Source organism: Protopterus annectens, chromosome 2.part1 (genome assembly GCF_019279795.1).
Source record: "Protopterus annectens isolate FY-2018-M chromosome 2.part1, PAN1.0, whole genome shotgun sequence".
Lineage (NCBI taxonomy): Eukaryota > Metazoa > Chordata > Ceratodontiformes > Protopteridae > Protopterus > Protopterus annectens.
The window spans coordinates 674630802-674651299 of record NC_056729.1 but is presented as its reverse complement, the minus strand read 5'-3'; the positions used below and the strand labels follow the sequence as shown (position 1 = coordinate 674651299).

The 20498-nt window shown below is 39.5% G+C and overlaps 1 protein-coding gene across 1 annotated transcript in view; it reads left to right on the top strand.

The window, feature by feature from the left end:
- Nucleotides 1-20498, top strand: part of MTMR7 (myotubularin related protein 7) — a 901754-nt gene that overhangs the window by 815467 nt on the left and 65789 nt on the right. The window contains exon 13 of the mRNA XM_044062411.1: nucleotides 16354-16480. Within this exon, the coding sequence (XP_043918346.1) occupies nucleotides 16354-16480 (127 nt within the window). The remainder of the gene's footprint in view (nucleotides 1-16353; nucleotides 16481-20498) is intronic.

Genomic DNA, 20498 nt, shown 5'->3' with positions numbered 1-20498 from the left:
AATATTCTTTCCCACTACATACTGATTACTGCCAACATCCAAATAATAACACATATTGCAGTTCAAACACTTGACCATCCCACATTTAGAATTGGTCTGTTTAGTAAAATTGAGTTTGGACTGGAAATAATTTTTAAAACTCTTCCCCCTTTTTTGAATGAATCCTGGACCATTTCCAATTTTACCTACCAACTCTTCATTTGTTCTAAAAATGCTCCAGTTACGAATAATAACACTTTTGATAGCTTTCGAATCTACACTATTATGTATAGCCATAGAAACATTGCCATCATATTTACTATTTATACCTTTCCTTTTGCTTTGACTTATTCTAGCTCTCTTCTCATCCTCACATAATTTATCCATATGAGAATTCGGATAGCCTCTTTTTAGCATCTTATTACACAAATGACTTGCTTCTTCTTCAAAATCTGTTTCTTTCACATTTAAATCACTTATTCTCTTTAACTGACTTTTAACTATATTCAATTTAGTATGTTCTGGGTGCATGCTAATATAATGCAAGTACATATTATTTTGTACTTCTTTTTTATATATTTTAGTCAGTAGTCTATTGTCTTAAACACCGCTAAGTCCAATAAAGTAACTAGTTTGTAACTTTTATGATGGGTAAACTTAAGATAGGTGCACACATTATTAATATAACTGATGAAATTACTTAAATCTTTTTCTGCTCCTCTCCATAACAAAAAAAATAACATCAATAAATCTAAACATCTTAATAATTTTGTCTTTAAAACCACTATCCAAAATGTACATTTGCTCCCGTCCTTGCATAAACACATTAGCATAACAGGGGGCCAACGCCACCCCCATAGCTACTCCATTAGTTTGTAAGTATAGTTCATCTTTAAAAATCATATAATTGTAGCTCAACGCAATATTTTATTTATTATTTATTTTACATTTGTTGACCGGGCTAGTCTAGCTGGATGCATGTCCATTTTCAGTAGAGGCCCGGGGAGAAAAGCTCCATGTTGAGTACAACAAGCCATTAACAAATGATATATAAAATAACAATATAGAATAAAAAACACCAACATTAAGTACAATCATGAAAAAGTATACAGAAGGATACAGCAAAATAGAGTCAAGGAGGAAGTATCAATTAGTTGTATACAAAAACAGAGCATAACATTTTTTTTTTTTAGGCATGGCCAGAGCAATAAACATAGATGAACTATTGATATCTATGTGAAGACTTCAGTAAAAAGTTACATCCTGAGCAGAGTTAGAAGAGAAGGCTATTTAAAGCAGGAGGTTGTAGGTGGGAGGAAGCAGCAGTTAGTCAGGGATAGAACAGGAGCATAACCAGTGAGTCATGAGATGAAGCTTAAGCTTCTTTTTGAAAAGAGTACGAGAGCAGAGAGTTGTAAGTTCAGAGGGAAGAGCATTCCAAAGTCTACCAATGGAATTGCAGAAGAGGGAGTCTCTTGCCAAATTGTTGGATCTGAAGGTGTTAATCAGAAGTTTGTTAGAAGAGCGTAGGTTTTTTGATTTTGGTAGAGGGTAAGGAGGCTTGCAAGAATAGGAGTATTTGAGGATTGGTGTAGGGTTTTGTGGGCAATTGTAAGCTGAGAAAAGTGGAGATGGTGTAGAAACTCTAACCAATCAAGTTGTTTAAGATTTAGACAGTGATGAGTTTGAAAAGGAGAGGCAGCAGCAAATCTGGCAATATTATTATAGGATACAGTCAGCTTGTTAATGTTGGCTTTAGAAAGGTTTGTATAAATGGGTGAGGCATAGAGTAATGTAGAGATGAGATGTGTTCTGGCTATAGCAGTCCTGGCTTTTGGAGTAAGAAAGGGCTTGATTCTATAGAGGGATCCAAGTTTCTTGTTGATTGTTTTTATTGTACTGTTAATATGCGTGTCAAAGTTGAGGTTGTTGTCTATAGTTATTCCTAGGAGTTTGGTTGTGAGGTCTGGAGAGATAACAGTACCATCGTTAGATGCAAGTGTAAAATGGATGGGGGTGGACTTACGGGTTGGGGAGAAGAGTAGAAGTTTAGTTTTCTTTGGATTTAGAAGGAGGCAACGTTTTGTAAACCATTGTTCAACAGTATTAAATGCATTCTGGGTGATGTTCTGCAGGTCGATTTGAGAAGTAGCTGAGCAGATAATAGTGGAGTCATCTGCATACTGAATGCAGGCAGTATGTGGAATTGCTGACTGAAGATCATTAATATAGATAGAAAATAGGAGAGGGCCTAATATGGAGCCCTGAGGGACACCCACGGAGATAGATAAGAGATTAGAAAGATTATTGTGCCAAAGTACTGCTTGTTTTCTGTGATCAAGGTAAGATTTGAACCAGTTGATGGCTAATGGATCTAGTGAAAGTGATTTCATAATATGCAAGAGCAGCTGATGATGAACCATGTCAAAGGCTTTGGATAAATCAACGAAAATTGCAGAGGAAAGAAGGCCATTGTTACGTTTGTTGATGATAGAATCTGTAAATGATAGCAGGGCAGTGGTGGTACTGTGGTAGGGTCTAAAACCGTGTTGATAGTTTGCCAGTAGTTTATTTTGGAGAAGGTGGTGTAGAAGTTGCTTCTGTATACATTTTTCCATAATTTTTGCCAGAGGAGATAGTAAGGCTATAGGACGAAAGTTGGAGTATTCACTAGAGTTCCCACCTTTGTGTAGAGGAATAATGTAAGAAATTTTCTAGATGGATGGGATATATCCTTCACTGATAGTTCTATTAATAAGAATGGATATGGGGTAGGCAATGTGTCTGGCAGCAATTTGAAGGTATTCTGCTGGGAGTTGGTCAGCAGAAGGGGTGGAAGGTTTCAGTTTTAGTAGAAGAGAGCTTATAGTAGAAGTAGGGACTGGTTGAAATTGAAAGGATGGAGGAGGATTTTAAGGTGCGTTAGGCAGATTTGATGTGTCTGGTGAAAGATGGCTAGCAAGAGATTGGATGGTGTTGGTAAAGAATGAATTAAAGGAGTTGGCAGTTTGAATGGGATTGTCTGGGTTAGAGCCTAGAGGGTTAGGGGTGGTAGACTGACCTGGGTGCAGAAGTTTGTTAATGCTGTTCCAAAACATTTGAGGCTTATTAAGATGGGTTTGCTGTATTTGACGGTAGTAGTTCTTTTTATCTAGCACTATGGCTATTTTAGTATTATTTCTTAGTTGTTTAAAACTTAAGTGATCTAGTGGGTTTTTAGTAGCATTCCATTTAGCCCAGGCTTTGTTTCTCAGATGGATTTTATGCCTAGTAGTATTTGAGAGCCAGGGTGCTGGTTTAGATTTGCATCTAATAGAGCGTAATGGGGCATGGTGGTTAAGGATGGATAAGAATGTGGTATTAAAATAGGCTACTGCTTCATCAAGTGGAAGATGTTTTAGTGGAGACCAATTACATTGTTTAAGTTCTGTCAGGAATAGATCTTGTTTAAATTGTTTTTTGCAGCGAACAGTCCTGGCAATGTTGGAATGAGTGAGGTTGGTTTTAGGTCTGATAAAGTAGGTTAGGGAGTGGTCACTTAGATCATCTGGGAGGATCCCTACATTGTAGGTTTGAAGAGGGTTATTAGTAAGTATCCAGTCCAAGGTAGTTTCTTTGTTGGTGGGTCTGTGAGTTCTAGTTGAGGAGTTAATAGTTTGAGTAAAGTCATATAAGTTAATATGGTTGGAAGGGTTACTACTGTTACAGGACTGCCAGTCAATATTAAAGTCTCCTAAGATTATTGTTTCCTGTGGGAAGTTAATAGAACACCAATTTAGGATATTTTCTATCATTTCCATTAAAAGACTAATGGTATTGGAAGAAAAAACACCTGATTTTAACAATTCAAGCTTCACTATTTCCATCCCCTCCAAATTAGGAATCATAGTGTACAAAACCTTTATATCTAATGTTACCATAATATCTCTAGTCTCTACTTCCAGATCTCTAATTTTGGCTAGAAAGTCAAAGCTGTCTTTGATATGAGTAACATGCTTAGGTATTACTTGTTGTAAATGCTTATCTACATAAACTGACAGTGCCTCTGTTTTACTGTTTGCACTGGACACTATAGGTCTGAGAGGAGGGTTATTTAAATTCTTATGGATCTTTGGAATTCCAAAGATCCTACTTAACTTGGGGTTACTATTACTCAAACATGTTTTGATATTTTCTTCTATTCTCCCTGTTAAAAACACTCCTCAATACAGGCTTCTATCACCCATTTAACCTTTGTCATATTTATTTTCTTATAAAAGCATTCATCTGCTAACTCAAACATTTTTGTTTCATAGTCCTTGATGCCCAATGCCACAATAGCACCTACTTTGTCAGCCTTTAAAAACAATACATCTTGTTACTAATAAGCTTATCAAAACTTTCCTTTTCAACCTTAGACATGTTATAATATTTAAATTCAGACTGTTTTTCAAATATTTCTATCAACTGAGCTTCACAGAGATTTAAAAAAGCCTTCAAATCTTTGTGCAATGGTGGATTATAACTGCTTGGCTTATCTTATAAAAAATGCAATTTTCCATTGACATAATTTCTACCTTTGTTAAACAAACACTTAAAATTCAACATTCTGACATAACTTCTAAGCTCATTGAATGTTTGCAATTTGTTCGCTGTTTGCGATGGTACAAAATTCCAGCCTTTACCCAGAACCAAACATTCAAAATCAGACAGTACATATTTAGAGAGATTTACAATTTTAAAACCGTCAGTATCTAAGTCCTCCATTGTTGCTTGCTGCGGTTCCAATTCGATTTATTCTGGCCCCCCCTCACAAATCCATTTTTTTGTTGTTGTTTTTTGTTGATTCTGGCACCATTTATTGTTTGAGGCTATTCCTTTTGATGTTACCTGGGCCCAGGTTCTTTTGCCTCCTTCCTTCCTTTGGTAAATCTGAATTAACTGCCCTTCTTTAATACAGTCATTCATAACAGTACTACTTCCTGGTTCTGTAGTCTCTTCATTAATACTCTTCTGGTTAATTATACCTATAGCATTACTAGCTGCTGCTACAGGATCATTGGTTTTAGATGTATTACTTTTTTTACCAGATGCTTCAGTTGTATTCTGAGCATTTTTATTTTACCGCTCAGATCTCCGTACTGCTCCATTATCGCTGCAAGCTAAAACCTCACTGCTAGGTATAACGTTGTTATGCATTTTTTTATGTAGTTCCAGCCCATATGCTGAAGCCACTCCCTCTTGATAATCTCTTGCATCTCTGTTGTACTTTTTAAATTTGCGCTGGATTAGCGAATCATTTAGTTTTATAAGATTTTCTTGTATCGCACACATCTTCGTGCTAAAATTTTCTGCTGATATCACTTGTTTTAATTTATTAAAGATTTCACATATTTTATTCGAAGTGCTAGCAAGGGTTATCTTATTGCAATCCATCAACACTTCCATATACTGTAACCCCGCCCTTTGGTTAACTTCCAACCATTTGTCTAATAATTCTTTAGGCAAGTCTTTTCCTGCAGGTAAATTGTTCACTCTTAAGCCTTTTGGGACTCTTTTCTCTTTCAAACTCGTTTCAGAAAAGAGATTATCCCACTTCAGTTGTTTATATTTGGAAAGTTCTTTTTATAGTTCATTGAATATCTCCGCATGATTTACTCTGGAGCTTGATGATATATTTAATGTCATATTACGTGCAAAGGGATTTAATGGTGGAGCCAGACATCCCTTTAGTATATCTTCATTTACTATTGCAGTATTGTTATTACTAGATTGACCACTTGCCTCTATGAAATTAGTAGTTGTAATGAGTGAACCTTCTGGTATATCATTTAGTATACACCCTGCTGGCAGAGCCATAAAATTTGTACCAGCTAAATTCCGGTTATCCATTGCTTCAAAGCTGCAACTTGTAAAATCCTCAAAAAAGCAGCAAATACTCCAACTCCTCACACGAAAACAAAACAAAGCAACACAACACTTTCTTATAAACGACAATCTTGTATACTATCAGCAGGTAATCACATGATCAAATACATCACTTAATACATTAATTACTAACCAATTCTAATTAAAACATTAAAAACTAACATATTCTATAAATAAAGCCTTGCAGTTAAAATACAGTATATACTAATGTTGAGGATTTTTATCCAAAACACCATCAACTCTAGATTAATTCACTGAGGCAGTAACCTTGAACTCCTTCATATCCTTGTATCAGTAAACAAGACCTCGTACCACATTCTAACCAACAGCAGGACCCCTGTGCATGACACCTCTAAATCTGAAACATTCTTAGTTTAGCCAAAATACCAATTGCACCTTCCTCTACTACAGGCACCAGCATACTTGTTCTTGTCCTCACAAACACAGCCACTTTCTGCTCCTCCCCCGTTGGCATACCCTCATGGGCAGATCAGATCACATTGTTTCATTCACCGTACAGACCTAAGACAGTTAAACTACTAACTCAGACATTTTAGGTATTTCACCAAGGCCAGTGCCCTTGTGTTCAGTGATGACTTCAGATAGTTCAGCAGTCCTCCAAAGTTTGTGCTCCACTCTCAACTCTTGCAGAGAAGCTCATGGTCATATTTGCCACAAATAAGTTAAGAATCAGACCTTCTGATGGAACTCAACTGTTAAGCAATCTGTACAGTAAAAAGAAATGGCCCAAAACAATTGAAAAAGAACTTGGCATGCTGTAATCAGTCTCAGAAGAGTTGGCAAAGAACTCAAGAGGAAGGTCAAATCTAATTATGAACTGAAAATTGCTATATCAGCAAAGATTAACCACAAGACATTCTTTAATTATGCAAAGAAATACAAAAATAATGTCAAGAATTATACTGAACTTATCTTTAATGGCATCACCCATTCAGACCCTGTTGGTAGAGTAAGCATTTTCACAGATTCATTGCCAGCTTCTCTCCTGTGTCACCTCCAAACTTCCCAGTACAGAGTGTAACCCACCCCCCTAGTAATTACCTCTGAACAGATACTAAAAGCACTCTTCAAAACCAAAAACGTCAGCTCTGTGGACCCTTATAACATGTCATGCTCTTTCTGAGTTAGTATCAAACACCCCCTATCAGAATTTCTCATCCATTTAGCTAGTTGGGTATTCCAGGGGGACTGTAGTGAATATACTTTTATCTGATCCTTCACTTAAAATCAACCTTTGAATCTGTTACATTTACTGTAAAAAAGTTAAGATCGTTGAAACTTCCCCCCAATGACAAAAGAGGTTCTTCACAAGCAGGCTTCTTCTCCTAGGATTGGTGCCACCGATGTAGGGAATGCATTTTTATTTTATCACTTGATCTTTGAAGATGAGCCTCTTTGATGAAGCAGGAATACCCTTCTTCCTTCCCTCTGTGGGTGGGAGGTCTTTCCAGCAGGCCTTGGCTATTGTATGTTGTGTTGTATTACAGTTGTTAGTGATAGGGATACCAAATCTTCACTGTTTGTAATTTGCTGCAGGACGCTTATTAATGGCATCTGGGTTTTCTGTGAATGCTGGGATTAGCTTACTTATGTAGTCAGTGCATGGCATTATAGTAGTCATTGCCTTGTGGGAATGTCCGTCCCTAAGAATGGAAACTGCTGGAAAAAAATATGCAGAATGTTAATTGGTGGAGAGAATAAATGCAACCATATGAACCATTAAAGAGGGCCTTCTTCACAGATGAAGTGATAACTTTGAGAGCATATTTCAGGTCCAGCTGTATTTCTCACACCCAATTCTGGTTCCTCTGTTTTGTTTTGACCCTTCTGATTTGATCCACTGAGTTTAATACTTCTTATTCTTAATTATACATGATGTGTGATGATCTAAATTTCATGACACATGTATTGCAAGGCATATTATTCCACAAGTAATGTTTGTATTGAGAAACTGAATTATCCCTTCTTGCAGTTTTCAATTTTAACATGTTGAATTTAAATTCTGTGGTCATTTACCAGGTGTGCAGTTGATTCTAAGGCTAAAGGAAGTTTATGTACTATTTCCAGATTTCCCAGACTGACTATGACCTTTAGCATACTGTCCAAATGTAATAGGAAACAGAAGTGAACCTTATTCATAGGAATTATAGGAAGTTGGGGGCTACTGAGCTGTATGACCATTACACAAGGGCTAGGCTAGTCAAGCCCAGAGTGAATTTATGAATATCCATCCAATTGTCCAGGTCTTGTATGAAGGCAGATAGTGTATCACTCTGCTTTGTCTGATGGGAGAGTCTGTTCCAGAAGTGAGGGAGAGATGTTGAGCAATTAATCTGTTTCTCTACCTTGTTTTATTGATCTGCTGAAGCAGCTTTAGATCCAGTGTTCTCGTATTAGTGGGACTGTTTGCATTGTGAAGGCACAAAAAATTCTGGACTACTGGATTCCTGATTGCTTAAAAGCCATCTTCCTCTTCTCTGAGGAGCTTATAAGACACATACATGAGGGACAAATGCTTCTATTCTTTTCTGGTAACTTAACTTAGGGATTTTAAACCTGTGATTTGCTTTGTCCGAAACTAAGGCCTGTTAGTCAGCACTGGTCACCTTTGTGTTCTTTGATTCTGCCCCTGAGACCTGCACTGTTTGGGTTTTGTCTTATCCTGTCACATAAGGATCTGTTTATAATGCACTTACTTTATTAATTATGCTCACATAAGGATGGTGTCAAATGCCTTGGCCAAATCATGATATGCTGTGTGTACAGTGTGCCCGCTTCCAACAGTTTGCACTATCTTTTCAAGACATTTACCAGGTTCATTACACAAGATTTACTTTTTACAAAACCACACTGCTGCAGATCTAGCCTACAAGTGAGACTCTAAGGGTGGTAGTAGGGCCACTGTTATGGAGTGGCATCACCACTGAGAACTGGTTTAATGGGGATCATTCATGTTATTTGAACTTGTACACCTTGGTAAAGACTGATCCAGAATAACTTGTTCTGATCCATCCCACTGTTAATCTGCTGTAAGAACCTTTATCAAAAATCTGTTGTAATGCATGGAGCACCTTCATTATGTTTAAAAATGAGTGAAAAGACAGGCGTGGTAAGCACTGTCCTAATGTCAGATGCTTAACAAGCTTTTGTTATGCACCCTTATCCCTGTTAAGCTCTAGTGTCATGTAAGAGCATTAACAGCTGTCAGTAGCCAGCACAGAAGAGCAACAATAAACTGTCAAAACACGGCAGACCAATTTTCCAAAGTCCAGAGTGGTGGAAAGCTGTTAAATGCTTCATACAGTATCTTCACAAATCCTTATCTGTTTAAAAACTTTCATTTGTCTCTGTAGTGCTTGCTGTCTGTAGGCTATTCTGTAAACTGAAACATTTCCTCTGTGTAATTATCTCTTGGCTAGTGGGGGCTTCTTTTGTGTTCTTGTAAAAAAAAAAGAAGTTCTGGTTTTTAAGCCCTAACTGTGGTAGGGTCTCTGTCTTTGCACACAGTGCAGACTGGAGTTGTTGACCGCAACTGAGCTACAAAATATAAGTATCTTGATTTTTTTTTTGATTATTCTTGCAGATTACTGTTTTTACAATTGAATATATATAAAGCACTTTGTCTATTCAGTATCTTCACAAATCCTTATCTGTTTAAAAACTTTCATTTGTCTATGTAGTGCTTGCTGTCTGTAGGCTATACTTGGTGGCTTTGCAGTTGCCTGCCCCTGCTGTGACACACCTCCCAGTCTAGTGTCATTAGCTCATTCTGCTTAATACAGAGAGAACATTTGATAAGGCCTTCTGTTCCTCCTTTTTCCCTTTCAAAAAGTAAAACAAGACTTTTTTTTCTCTTTCGCCTGAACCTTCTTGTGTTCTGACTGTCCTTCTCAAACATTTTGGAAATATACAGTATATTTCAGAGCATTTGTTATAACTGTATTTGCTATAACTGATTTAAGTATTTTTTTCTGGCTTTTTGATTATTTACTGCTTAGCGACTGCATTTTAACCTGTTTATACAGCTCTGCATTCTATTTAAACTGTTTTTGTGTTGATTAACTGTTTTGCACTTTTAAAAAGTTATTTGTTGCTTAATTTTACCTGTAGGCTAACACACTCAAGTGCGCTAGCCGCTTAAAAGCATTTATAGCATTTACTGTCTGTTTTTCCTCTGTTTTCTGCAAAAAAGAAAAAAACAAAAAAGAAAAAAAAAATCTTGTTTTCCCGCCTTATTGAACTAGAATAGTCCAGTCTTCAGAGTTTGCTGATCTCTGGGCTTTGTCTTGGTTCCTGTGCTATTCCATATCCCTATTTGGATAAAAGGAAGCGTCTTTGTTTACCAGTGGGAGTGGGGAGCACTGAGCAGCCTATTTGTCCCTAGAGGAATGGTTCCAGCCAGAAACTTGTAGTCTATTGGCCATTTTGGGTCAATTCCTAGCTCTTTTCAGCCCCCTGTAATAAAGCCCATTTTAGCGCGCTTTTTCGCTTGTATTCAACTCAGCACAGCTCCTCATGGTGTCCTGCAGAGTTCTACAAGCAGCAGAGAGCAAAAGAGTGACTTTTTCCTGATTTAAGTATTTTTTTCTGGCTTTTTGATTATTTACTGCTTAGCGACTGCATTTTTGCCAGTTTATACAGCTCTGCATTCTATTTAAACTGTTTTTGTGCTGATTAACTGTTTTGCACTTTTAAAAAAGTTATTTGTTGCTTAATTTTACCTGTAGGCTAACACACTCAAGTGTGCTAGCCATTTAAAAGCATTTATAGCATTTACTGTCTGTTTTTCCTCTGTTTTCTGCAAAAAAAAAAAAAAAAAAAATCTTGTTTTCCCGCCTTACTGAACTAGAATAGTCCAGTCTTCAGAGTTTGCTGATCTCTGGGCTTTGGCTTGGTTCCTGTGCTATTCCATATCCTATTTGGATAAAGGGAAGCTTCTTTGTTCACCAGTGGGAGTGGGGAGCACTGAGCAGCCTATTCGTCCCTAGAGCAGTGGTTCCAGCCAGAAACTTGTAGTCTATTGGCCATTTTGGGTCAATTCCTAGCTCTTTTCAACCCCCTGCTATAAAGCCCGCTTTTGCGTGATTTAGCGCGGAGTTGCCCGTAGAGCACCATTGGGCAGCGCCGGTTAAACTATTTCTGGCTCTGTAAAGTCTGCTCTTCAATTTTTCCCTTAGAACTTCTCTACTTGCAATCTAAACAGTCTATTCTGTATCTCAAAAGCTCAGCACTTGCTCCTAAAGCATTTTTATATAGGTAAAGTACTTATATACTAAACAAAGTACTACATTAGCCTAGAATCCCCTCGAGTACCCATTTCCCTATAGGTCCCTTCTGACTCAGTTACACAGCAAACTTTTTCACTTTTTCTAGCATGTCGAAGGGTCAGTTGCTAGCGTCCTCTCCTGTTCAGCTGGTGAATCTGGGCATCTTGAGGCAATGTTACAATTGCCTCATGTACACAGACAACCCACTCCTTATCCCACAAAACACAAATACATGTGAGAGATGCAACTATATAGCCAAATTGGAGGCTGAGCTCTCTCAACTCAGGACTGGCAAGACCAGACAGGAGGAGAAGGAAACCACTCACACCACAAACCCAGTTTCACATAGAACTATCACAACTGCAAAACAAACACATAAACACACAAAGACATACTCGGAGGCACTGATCAAAATCTACCAAAACTACAGAGGCCTCCAAAGCAGACACCCAAGCAACTGCCACCTCAAGACATAAGACATGCAACACATAGTTCTCAAAGTCAGTGTGCTAAACAGTCACAGCCCTTAAGGCCAAACACAATGCCAGACACACTTGTTATAGGTGACTCCATAGTCAGACACACTGACGTCCCACTCACCAGACTGAACAAGGAAAAGATCACAGTAAGCTGCCTGTCAGGCGCTAGAATCCGCCACATAACACAAGCACTCAGGTCACTCCACAGCAAGTACAAGTATGACTCAGTCATTGTCCATGCCGGTGTGAACGACCTGAGACGTACCACCCTGGACTACATGAAAAGAGACATAGAGGAGCTCTCAGATTATGTAGCCCAGGCAGGTATGACCCTGACCCTGAGCAGTATCCTACCCTCACCAAGAATGATGCCACAATACAGAGACAAAATGATCAGCTTTAATAATTGGCTTAATTACTGGTGTCATTCTAAGGGGATCCAATGTCTGTCTGCCTGGGATGACATGCTTGACAAGCCTTTTTTAGGCAAGGCTCAAATGATAAACCTACCGCCCTAGAAAACAAAAATGGAGAAAAACTAAGGGTAATACTGCTCAATGCCCGAAGTCTAAACCTCAAGATGCACGCCCTCGAAGCCCTCCTCAGTATGGAGAACGTCGATGTCTGTGCTGTGACTGAAACCTGGTTCAAGGCTCCTGAGAGCACCCCAGCACTATCAGGTTATACCTCATATCATGCATTCCGGCCCCAAAATCCGGACCGAACCACAAAAGGAGGGGGAGTATCCATATTCATAAAGGATACCCACACCTCCAGGTTAGTGGCAACGCGCGAAGCATCGGAGACCATCCAGGTGCAATTAACCATAGGTAAAACTGCCCTACAGTTTGTAGCATGCTACAGACCACCTTCTCAAACTCAGGAAACCCACACAGCCTTCCTGAAGACACTGGAGAGTATGAATGTCTCTCCAAACACCATCATATTGGGTGACTTCAACTACCCAAACATAGACTGGGAACATTACTCAAGCCCCAATACCCTAGCCCAAAGGTTCCTGGAGTTCATAAACTCAAATGCTATGGAACAACTAGTCACCATTCCCACAAGTGGAGAAAATATACTAGACCTGATCATCACAAACATGGGGTCAAAATGCTCCACACCGCAAGTATATCCCTCATTGGTGAGATCAGACCATAAATTAATCTCATTGGAGATCCACATCCCGCCCCACCCCAGCAAAAGACCACAGTGAAGAACTTCTCAAAAGCAAACTTCACACTTCTTAAGACTGGAGTGGTATCCTTCAAGGCCCCCGAGCCAGTGGAAACCACAACCCACACTGCTGAAACCCTTACAAATGCCTTCTACGAGCACCTCCAGGAATGTATGGATCAAGCAATCCCTAATAAAATCAAGACCCTTACCACCAAAGGCAGGCGCCCGGTCTGGTGGACCCCAGCCATAAACAAACTCTTCAACAAGAAAAGAAAGCTACTACATGACAGAGCAAAATCCCTAAAAGGGAAGGCATCTCTGATCAATACTAGCAAAAAACTACGATCACTCATAAAATCATCCAAGGCCAACTTTGAGAGAAAAATTGCTAATGACACAAAAGACAATCATAAGGCCTTCTTTAGCTATGTTAGAAACCTGGGTGGAAACTCCCAGATATGCTCAGAATGAGTCCAAAATGATAAAAAAATCACTGAACCCACAGACATTGCCAACATACTGGCAGACAGGTTCAGTGCAAATTTCTCCCCTCCCTCCCCCAAAAGGAGAAATATCTATCCCACCAGAGTCTAGCCTCCCAAACATCTCAGATGCCCAGGTGAGAGCTGCTCTCTCTAAAGCAAAAAACACAGCATCAATGGGACCGGACGGTGTCCCCGGCTGTATGCTACACAAACTCAATGAGGAACTAAACCCACACATAAGGCTGCTGTTTAATCTTAGCCTTACTACAGGATCGCACCCAAAGAATGGCGTATGGCAACTGTGGTCCCACTCCACAAAGGCGGTGCTTCTACGGACCCTGGAAATTACCGCCCCATAAGCTTGACGAGCCTTGTCTGCAAAGCTATGGAGAGGATCATAATGAAACTCATAAATAAAGACATTGGGGACCTACAGACACTGGATCCTACCCAATTTGGCTTTGTCAAGGGCAGATCCTGCCTCTTGAACTTGGTCGACTTTTTCGAAACAGTCACTAAGGCCATTGATGAGGGTAAGGCAGATCACACAGCCTACCTTGACCTAGCAAAAGCGTTCAACACAATACCCCACTCGGGCATCATAGAAAAGCTCACCAGCTTCGATGTAAACTCATATGTCACAAGATGGGTTGCAAACTGGCTCAAGGACAGAACACACAGGGTTAGAGTTGCTGGTGCCATGTCAGACTCTAAGCCGGTCACGGCGGTGTCCCACAGGGCTCAGTCCTGGGCCCCTCTTGTTCGGCATTTATTTTACTGAAGTGCAGGCAAACCTAGGGGTAGTGTGGCTGACAAAATTTGCAGATGACTGCAAACTGGGCACCATAATTTACACTCCATCAGACACAGACATCCTCCAGAGGTCTCATAGAAATGGATAACTGGTGCCAGAGCCATGGCCTTAAGCTAAATGCCAAAAATGTATAGTCATACCCTTTGGGAAAAACAAGGTAACCCTAATTACCACATAGGTGGTAATCCATTAAACATGGAAGAAGTTATCAGGGACCTGGGGACCCAAGTTGACAGTAACCTCTCTTTTGACACTCACATTGCCAAAGTGGTTAGGAAGACCTTCTACATTGCCCACCTGATCATGAAGGGATTCACATCCAGATCAGGAGAGGTCATTGTACCCCTGTACTCTTCACTTATCAGACCAATGATTGAGTACAACGCCCCATTCGAATGTACCTTACCCGACACCTGCAGCAGTTGGAAAGACCCCAAAGGTTCCTCACCAAAAGGATAAAGGGGCTCAAACATATGTCATACGATGCCCGACTGAAGAAACTCCAGCTCTATTCAGTCGCATACCGTCTGCTCAGAGGTGATCTGTGCCTGACATACAAGGCCATGTCCAACCCGGAATTAATGGACATGCTCCACCTCAAAAAATCCAAATCCACCAGAGCCACGAGAGCAAGAGACTTAAACCTCAACACGGATATAAATAGGACGTGCTGGAGGGACAGATTCATCATCCAGAGACTCCCTACACTATGGAACAGAATCCCAGTCCATGTGACTCTGTTCAAGAGAAATCTTGACGAGTGGATGGGAGATCGTAGGTTTACCCCGGGAATCATCTCTGTGTCACTGCTGGACAGAGGCACAGCAAACTAATGGGTATAGTATTCTCATCCTAAGGGGTGGTGAAAGCCACACACACTCTGGCTAGGCTTATAAATGCCCTAGGGCAGATAGCCTAGTATGAACCTATGAACCTATGAACATGTTTTTTTGTCCAGAGCATCGGGAGGCTATTAAACACTTGGGGAGTTTTTTTCTTAAAAAAGTCAGAAGTGTATAACTGTTTCCCAACATTTTTCAGTGGTGGACGTTCACCCTGTGGCAGTGGTAAGTGTGCTTACTACACTTTTTTCTCGAGTTTTGTAATATATGGGCGCAGGTAAAGCATTACAAATATGGGTCCCTAATCATAACCCATATTGTTAGGTGTCTTCAACATGGATATAAAGATTCACCTCCCAAGTTTCATTCTGAAGGAGAAGTTTTTGACACACCTGTCTCTGTCACCTAACAACCTAGTTGTGATCAGAGGCTTAATCATAACCCCCCATGATATGGTTACGTTTTTGCATAACTATTTTAAACAGTGATAATCACTAATTGTAAAGGTTGAGTTATTGTTTGTGATGGCAGCTTGCCCAACGTATTACAACACAAACTACAGGCGCTTTCTGTTTAGTTCTGAAATTAAACATATGGTAAGTAAACAGTTGGCCATCCTGTAAAAAAACGTAAAGTGAAAGAAAGCAAACCCACCCATGTGGGGGGCTTTGCCTCCCACACCCCTGGAGTGGTAAGTCTGTGTTCCGGGAGGTCGGTGTTCTAGTGCTGGTAGCCTTTTCGTCACAGTGATATGGATTTCAAGTAAGTGAAATTTCGGTCTACCGAAGTAAACCCAAAGATATAAAGAAAAAGTGTCACTCAAGTTCAGAATTTTGTTTTTGTTCAAGTACAAAATGAATTACCATTGTGTGCGCACAACTGGTTTATTTCTTTATGTGATAAAAAGTTCCAGGATGCACGAAAAAAATACTAGTAACCAAAAATAATGCACCCAGTAACCATCAAGGAAAACTCCACTTTATTTGAATCAAACACCAGCAAAATCCATTAGTTGTTAAGCGCTTTCATCATAGACAATGACTTCATCAGAACAAGGATAATTCACATGCTTGAAGAGGTCTATATATACCTTTACTTGTCAACAATACTAAGCCTAGCTGGCTTCTCCTGTCAAGAGTTAGACCCTTCTCTCATACAGATAACCTCCAGCTGGCCTTCTTTCTTGTCTACAGTAACTCAAAACTGAATCTTCCCCAGAACCTCCTCAAATTGAAAAATCCAAAATCCAGAATTTGGACTGTTCGGTTTTCCTTGATGACTACTGGGCGCATTACTTTTGGTTACTATTATTTCTTTAAGTATATTAAAGTAACATTTTCTAAATGTCAACTAGAAAACAGTGCTTTTCTGCTGCAGGTTCTGGAGAGGTATGTATAATCGCTTTGAAAAGGGAATACACCCCCGTCAGTCCGTAACAGATTTCCTCATGGCTGTAAAGGAAGAAACACAGCAATTGATGGATGAGATGGAGATGTTAGAGGAGGTAAGCAGTGCAACAGTTCACATTTAAAATACATGATTTCTGTAGTCAGTATAATGTTGTGCTTTTATTTTAGATTTTGTTCTTAATATAAGTAGCAGTTTGAAACCATCTGTATTTTTTGTTTTCTGTATTTGGATCTATTTAGGTATTTAAAACAGAATGCAGGGAGGGTACACTAGTCCAAGCTTCATTTCCATACTTAATGTAAACCAGGAAAAAGCAAAGTATACAGGACTATAACTCATAAGTACATGTAACTTTGTGTTGTATTTGCCACAGCTGTGAGGTCACATGTTAAAGTGAAGCTTATACAGCAGGAATATTGTACGCTGTTATGCTGAGCAGCATGCGGGGTACCAGCAGTATGCAGTGTGACTGTCGATCAGTGAATAACATGATGTAGGGACAGAGCAGGGAAAACCCTTGTGAGAAGAACAGAAAAAGATTAACAAGACAAAGTGGTTTCTTCATTATGGGATATGCACACAGCATCTCAAAACAGATCACTTCATGAGTCGTTAGTCACTGAAAGAAAAGAGCTGCATGAGAAGGATAGCTGGTGTTCAGGCATATATGAAGATATGCAGTCATAGCATTATTACAGAGGAGTTGTTTGCTCCCCCAAGACATTGCCTGTTGGCCCCACTACTGGCAACCATTCAGTCCATAACTTCCAAGGGGTTGGGAGTCAGGCATTCATGAGCTAGTTGAGAGGCATACTCCCCTTTCTTTGCTTCTGCGAATCTGGGTTACCCCTTAGTTCCTGACAGGGAATGAGCCAGCTTGCTTGTCCTGAAGGGTAGCCTATACTTTCCCCTAAGAATGTTTCTCTAAAAAGCTTCTCTGAACATATGCTGCTGTTGTCTTCTGAGGAGAGGTGAGCCTCCACACATTGTTACCCTCGGTTACCTAGTGCAAAGTGCACCACACCAGTATGTGTTTGACTGACTCAAACTCCACTAGGTAATACCTGATGTTCCCACTGAGTCTCAGCCTTGTGTGCCAGAGATGCCTCAATATCCCTACCCCAAGATTGGGTGAGGCAGTAATGCTGGATCTATATTAGAACATCGAAATATTACTACTTTGAATGTTCTAATATCGAACTCTTTACATCGAACGCTGAAAATAGCGAAGCTGCAGAATATCAAATACTTTCCTAGGGAAAGTATTCGTTGGGCCGTTTCTGCAGCTTTGCTATTTCCTCGACTGTGGAGCGAAGGCGACAGACCGGGTTAAGGTAAGTGTGCGAATAAAGGTGAGTGTGCGTTAGGGACCTTAGGGTTGGGTTAAAGTAAGTGGATAGCTAGTAGTGTATGTATGGTTTAGTGTAAGGTTTTGTGAAGTGTATATGTGTGGATTATGTATTTTGGTGTGCTTGTGTTGTGTGTATGTTTGTTGGAACAGCAATTTTTTTCCCAGGGAAAAAATTTGCTGTTCTGAGTATTCGATGTTTCGATTGAAATGTTTCGATATTAGAACATTTGATGTAGTAATACGTAGATGTTCTGATATAGACCCGTAATGCCAGTCCTCATATTAGGGCACCCTTTTTGATCATAAAGACAGTGCTTCAATATCCCTGACATATTAGTGGTATCAGTGTCCTTTGCAAAATTGCATTCTTTCCACACATTTGTCAGCCACAGGGTGATATTTCAGGTAATCGTAGGGAGTAGTACAGTGCCCAGCTGTACTACACACAGAACAAGATAGTGAGTGCAGCTAGGCTGTAGTGTTTAGTCAAGCAGTAGGTAAGAGAATGCCACAATCTTTGGATGAACAGGTAAGGACTACTGCACTAAGGTTTCTTTGATAATATCAGAAGCAATAGTGGAATCATAATAGACTTGTTCTTCCTAAAACTAGACCACAGTGTACAGAATAGACATAGGGATGCAAGAAGGGAACAAGCACGTGTAAACTAAACTTTATTGCCTTTGACTTCAACAGATGCTGTGAAGCTGTTTAGATCAAGTACTAATTGTCATTATTTCTGAAATCCAGAGTTGGCAGTTTCACTCTGTCAACAATGTCACTTATATTTTCCAAATAAGAACTCCCCCCTCAACTTCTGCTTCACTATGAGTTTTACTAAGATGGTTAAGCAGTACAGGCATAACATGTAAGAGCAGATATAAATACTAATGAACTGTGACTGAAATAAATGTGAATTTAATGGGTCATTATTAAAAGTACGGTCAAAAAGAGAAGTCTTTATTATGGGACTGTTCCAAAGACACCACGTGGGGCCTGATATGTGAACAGCCACACTTCAGAAATTTCAAGCCACAGGTGGGCCCTGCTGAACGCGTGGCCAAAGGTGGGTAATAATGAACTTGTAACTCTCATGTAAAAGGAAAAGTAAAACAACAGTATTAGTGCAGTGACAAGTCTGTTACTAGTAAGGGAAGACTAGCAAAGCAAAAAAGTAACTGGAACCATGAGCAGGGATAACAGTAAATTCAAAAAATTCCAAGTGCACAACTTACCTGAACAGCTGCTTTTTTAAAAGTAATAGGAAAATTTTAGTAAAAGTAATAGTTCTGTATTCTAAGAGTTTAAAATCCATAATGTAGTTAGAAGTGCTTATTCCACAAGTTTCAAGTCCAGAAAGTAGCAACTGACCAACACATTGCGCTTAACTTATATAATCATAATCATTATATAAGCTAAGTGCAACGTGTTGCTCAGTTTCTTTGTCTAATGAAGTCTATCTGGGTGAAAGTGTCTTCTGCACTTGCAGCTTTTTCAGTACTTTGTGGAGCAAGCAAGCTTATGGAATAAGCACTTCTAACTACATTATGGATTTTAAACTCTTGGAATAAACCACTATTACTTTTAAAAAGGCAACTTTTCAAGTAAGTTGTGGACTTGGAAATTTTTAATTAACTACTGTTTATCGCTGCTCATGGTTCCAGTTACTAGCTTGTTTTGCTCATGTATAAGGAACGGAAGTCATGTAAGGCTAGGAAAAAAAAAAATCACCACCCAAAATTTAAGTAGAATCCAAAAACAGATAGGAAGTCAGCGCAGTCTTTGAATAACATGACAGATATGCTGACAGTCATACATACCACTGTGTGATGAAACTCACTGTAACCAGTCTGTTTCTTTCTCGAGTGGCTCAAGGTAAAGGGTGATACAGTTATTAAGATAAAAAGACACCAAGGCATATACAACTGAGAGATCATCAGGCGGTCTGAACTACAGAATACTTCAAATGGAAACGAGACGTCTTGATCATGGTTGACACTTTGTCCATACATTTTGGTCACTCGTCAAGAATAACACCAGGATCAATCAAAGTCAAGCTTATTGCCAAAAAAATAAATAAATGGTGAAAGATGCAAAACAGAGGCAAATGATCGTGCTGGGCTCGCTACCGCAAAGACAAAAATAAGAATTATGCAACCTACTGACAGCTCAGAACCCAGGCCAAAAACCAAATTAGACATGACAAAAAGACTTGCTTCCAAACATGCCAACTAAAATACCAAAACAACCCCCAAATATTCTGGCATTCAGTCAACCTCCTCCTAAACCCAGGAAAACCATCCACTCCAGCCCCAACAACTAGCTGCTCTACAGACTGTATAGCTACACAATTCAGTAGCCATTTCATCATCTCCATCATCTCATTGCTTAACAATACTGCCAATTCCGCACTTTCCATACCACCTCCCCCCACTGACCTCAATACTCCTTCTTTCTCTTTTAAACCAATCCATACTAGTTATATACAAAACCTCTTAATTATAATAAAACCATGTACTCTTGCTGCAGATCAGTTACCTGGTGAATTTCTGAAACTCCCTGCTACATCAATCTCTTATCCTATATCTATGCTTAGTAACCACTCTATTTCTGAACAGTATGCCCCCCTTCTTTGGAAAATATCTCATAGTATACCCCTGCACAAAGGAGGGTCCTCCACTGACCTTTCTAAGTATAGGCCTATAGCTATAATTTCACCACTTGCCAAAATCTTAGAAAAATGCCTACATAAACAGATATT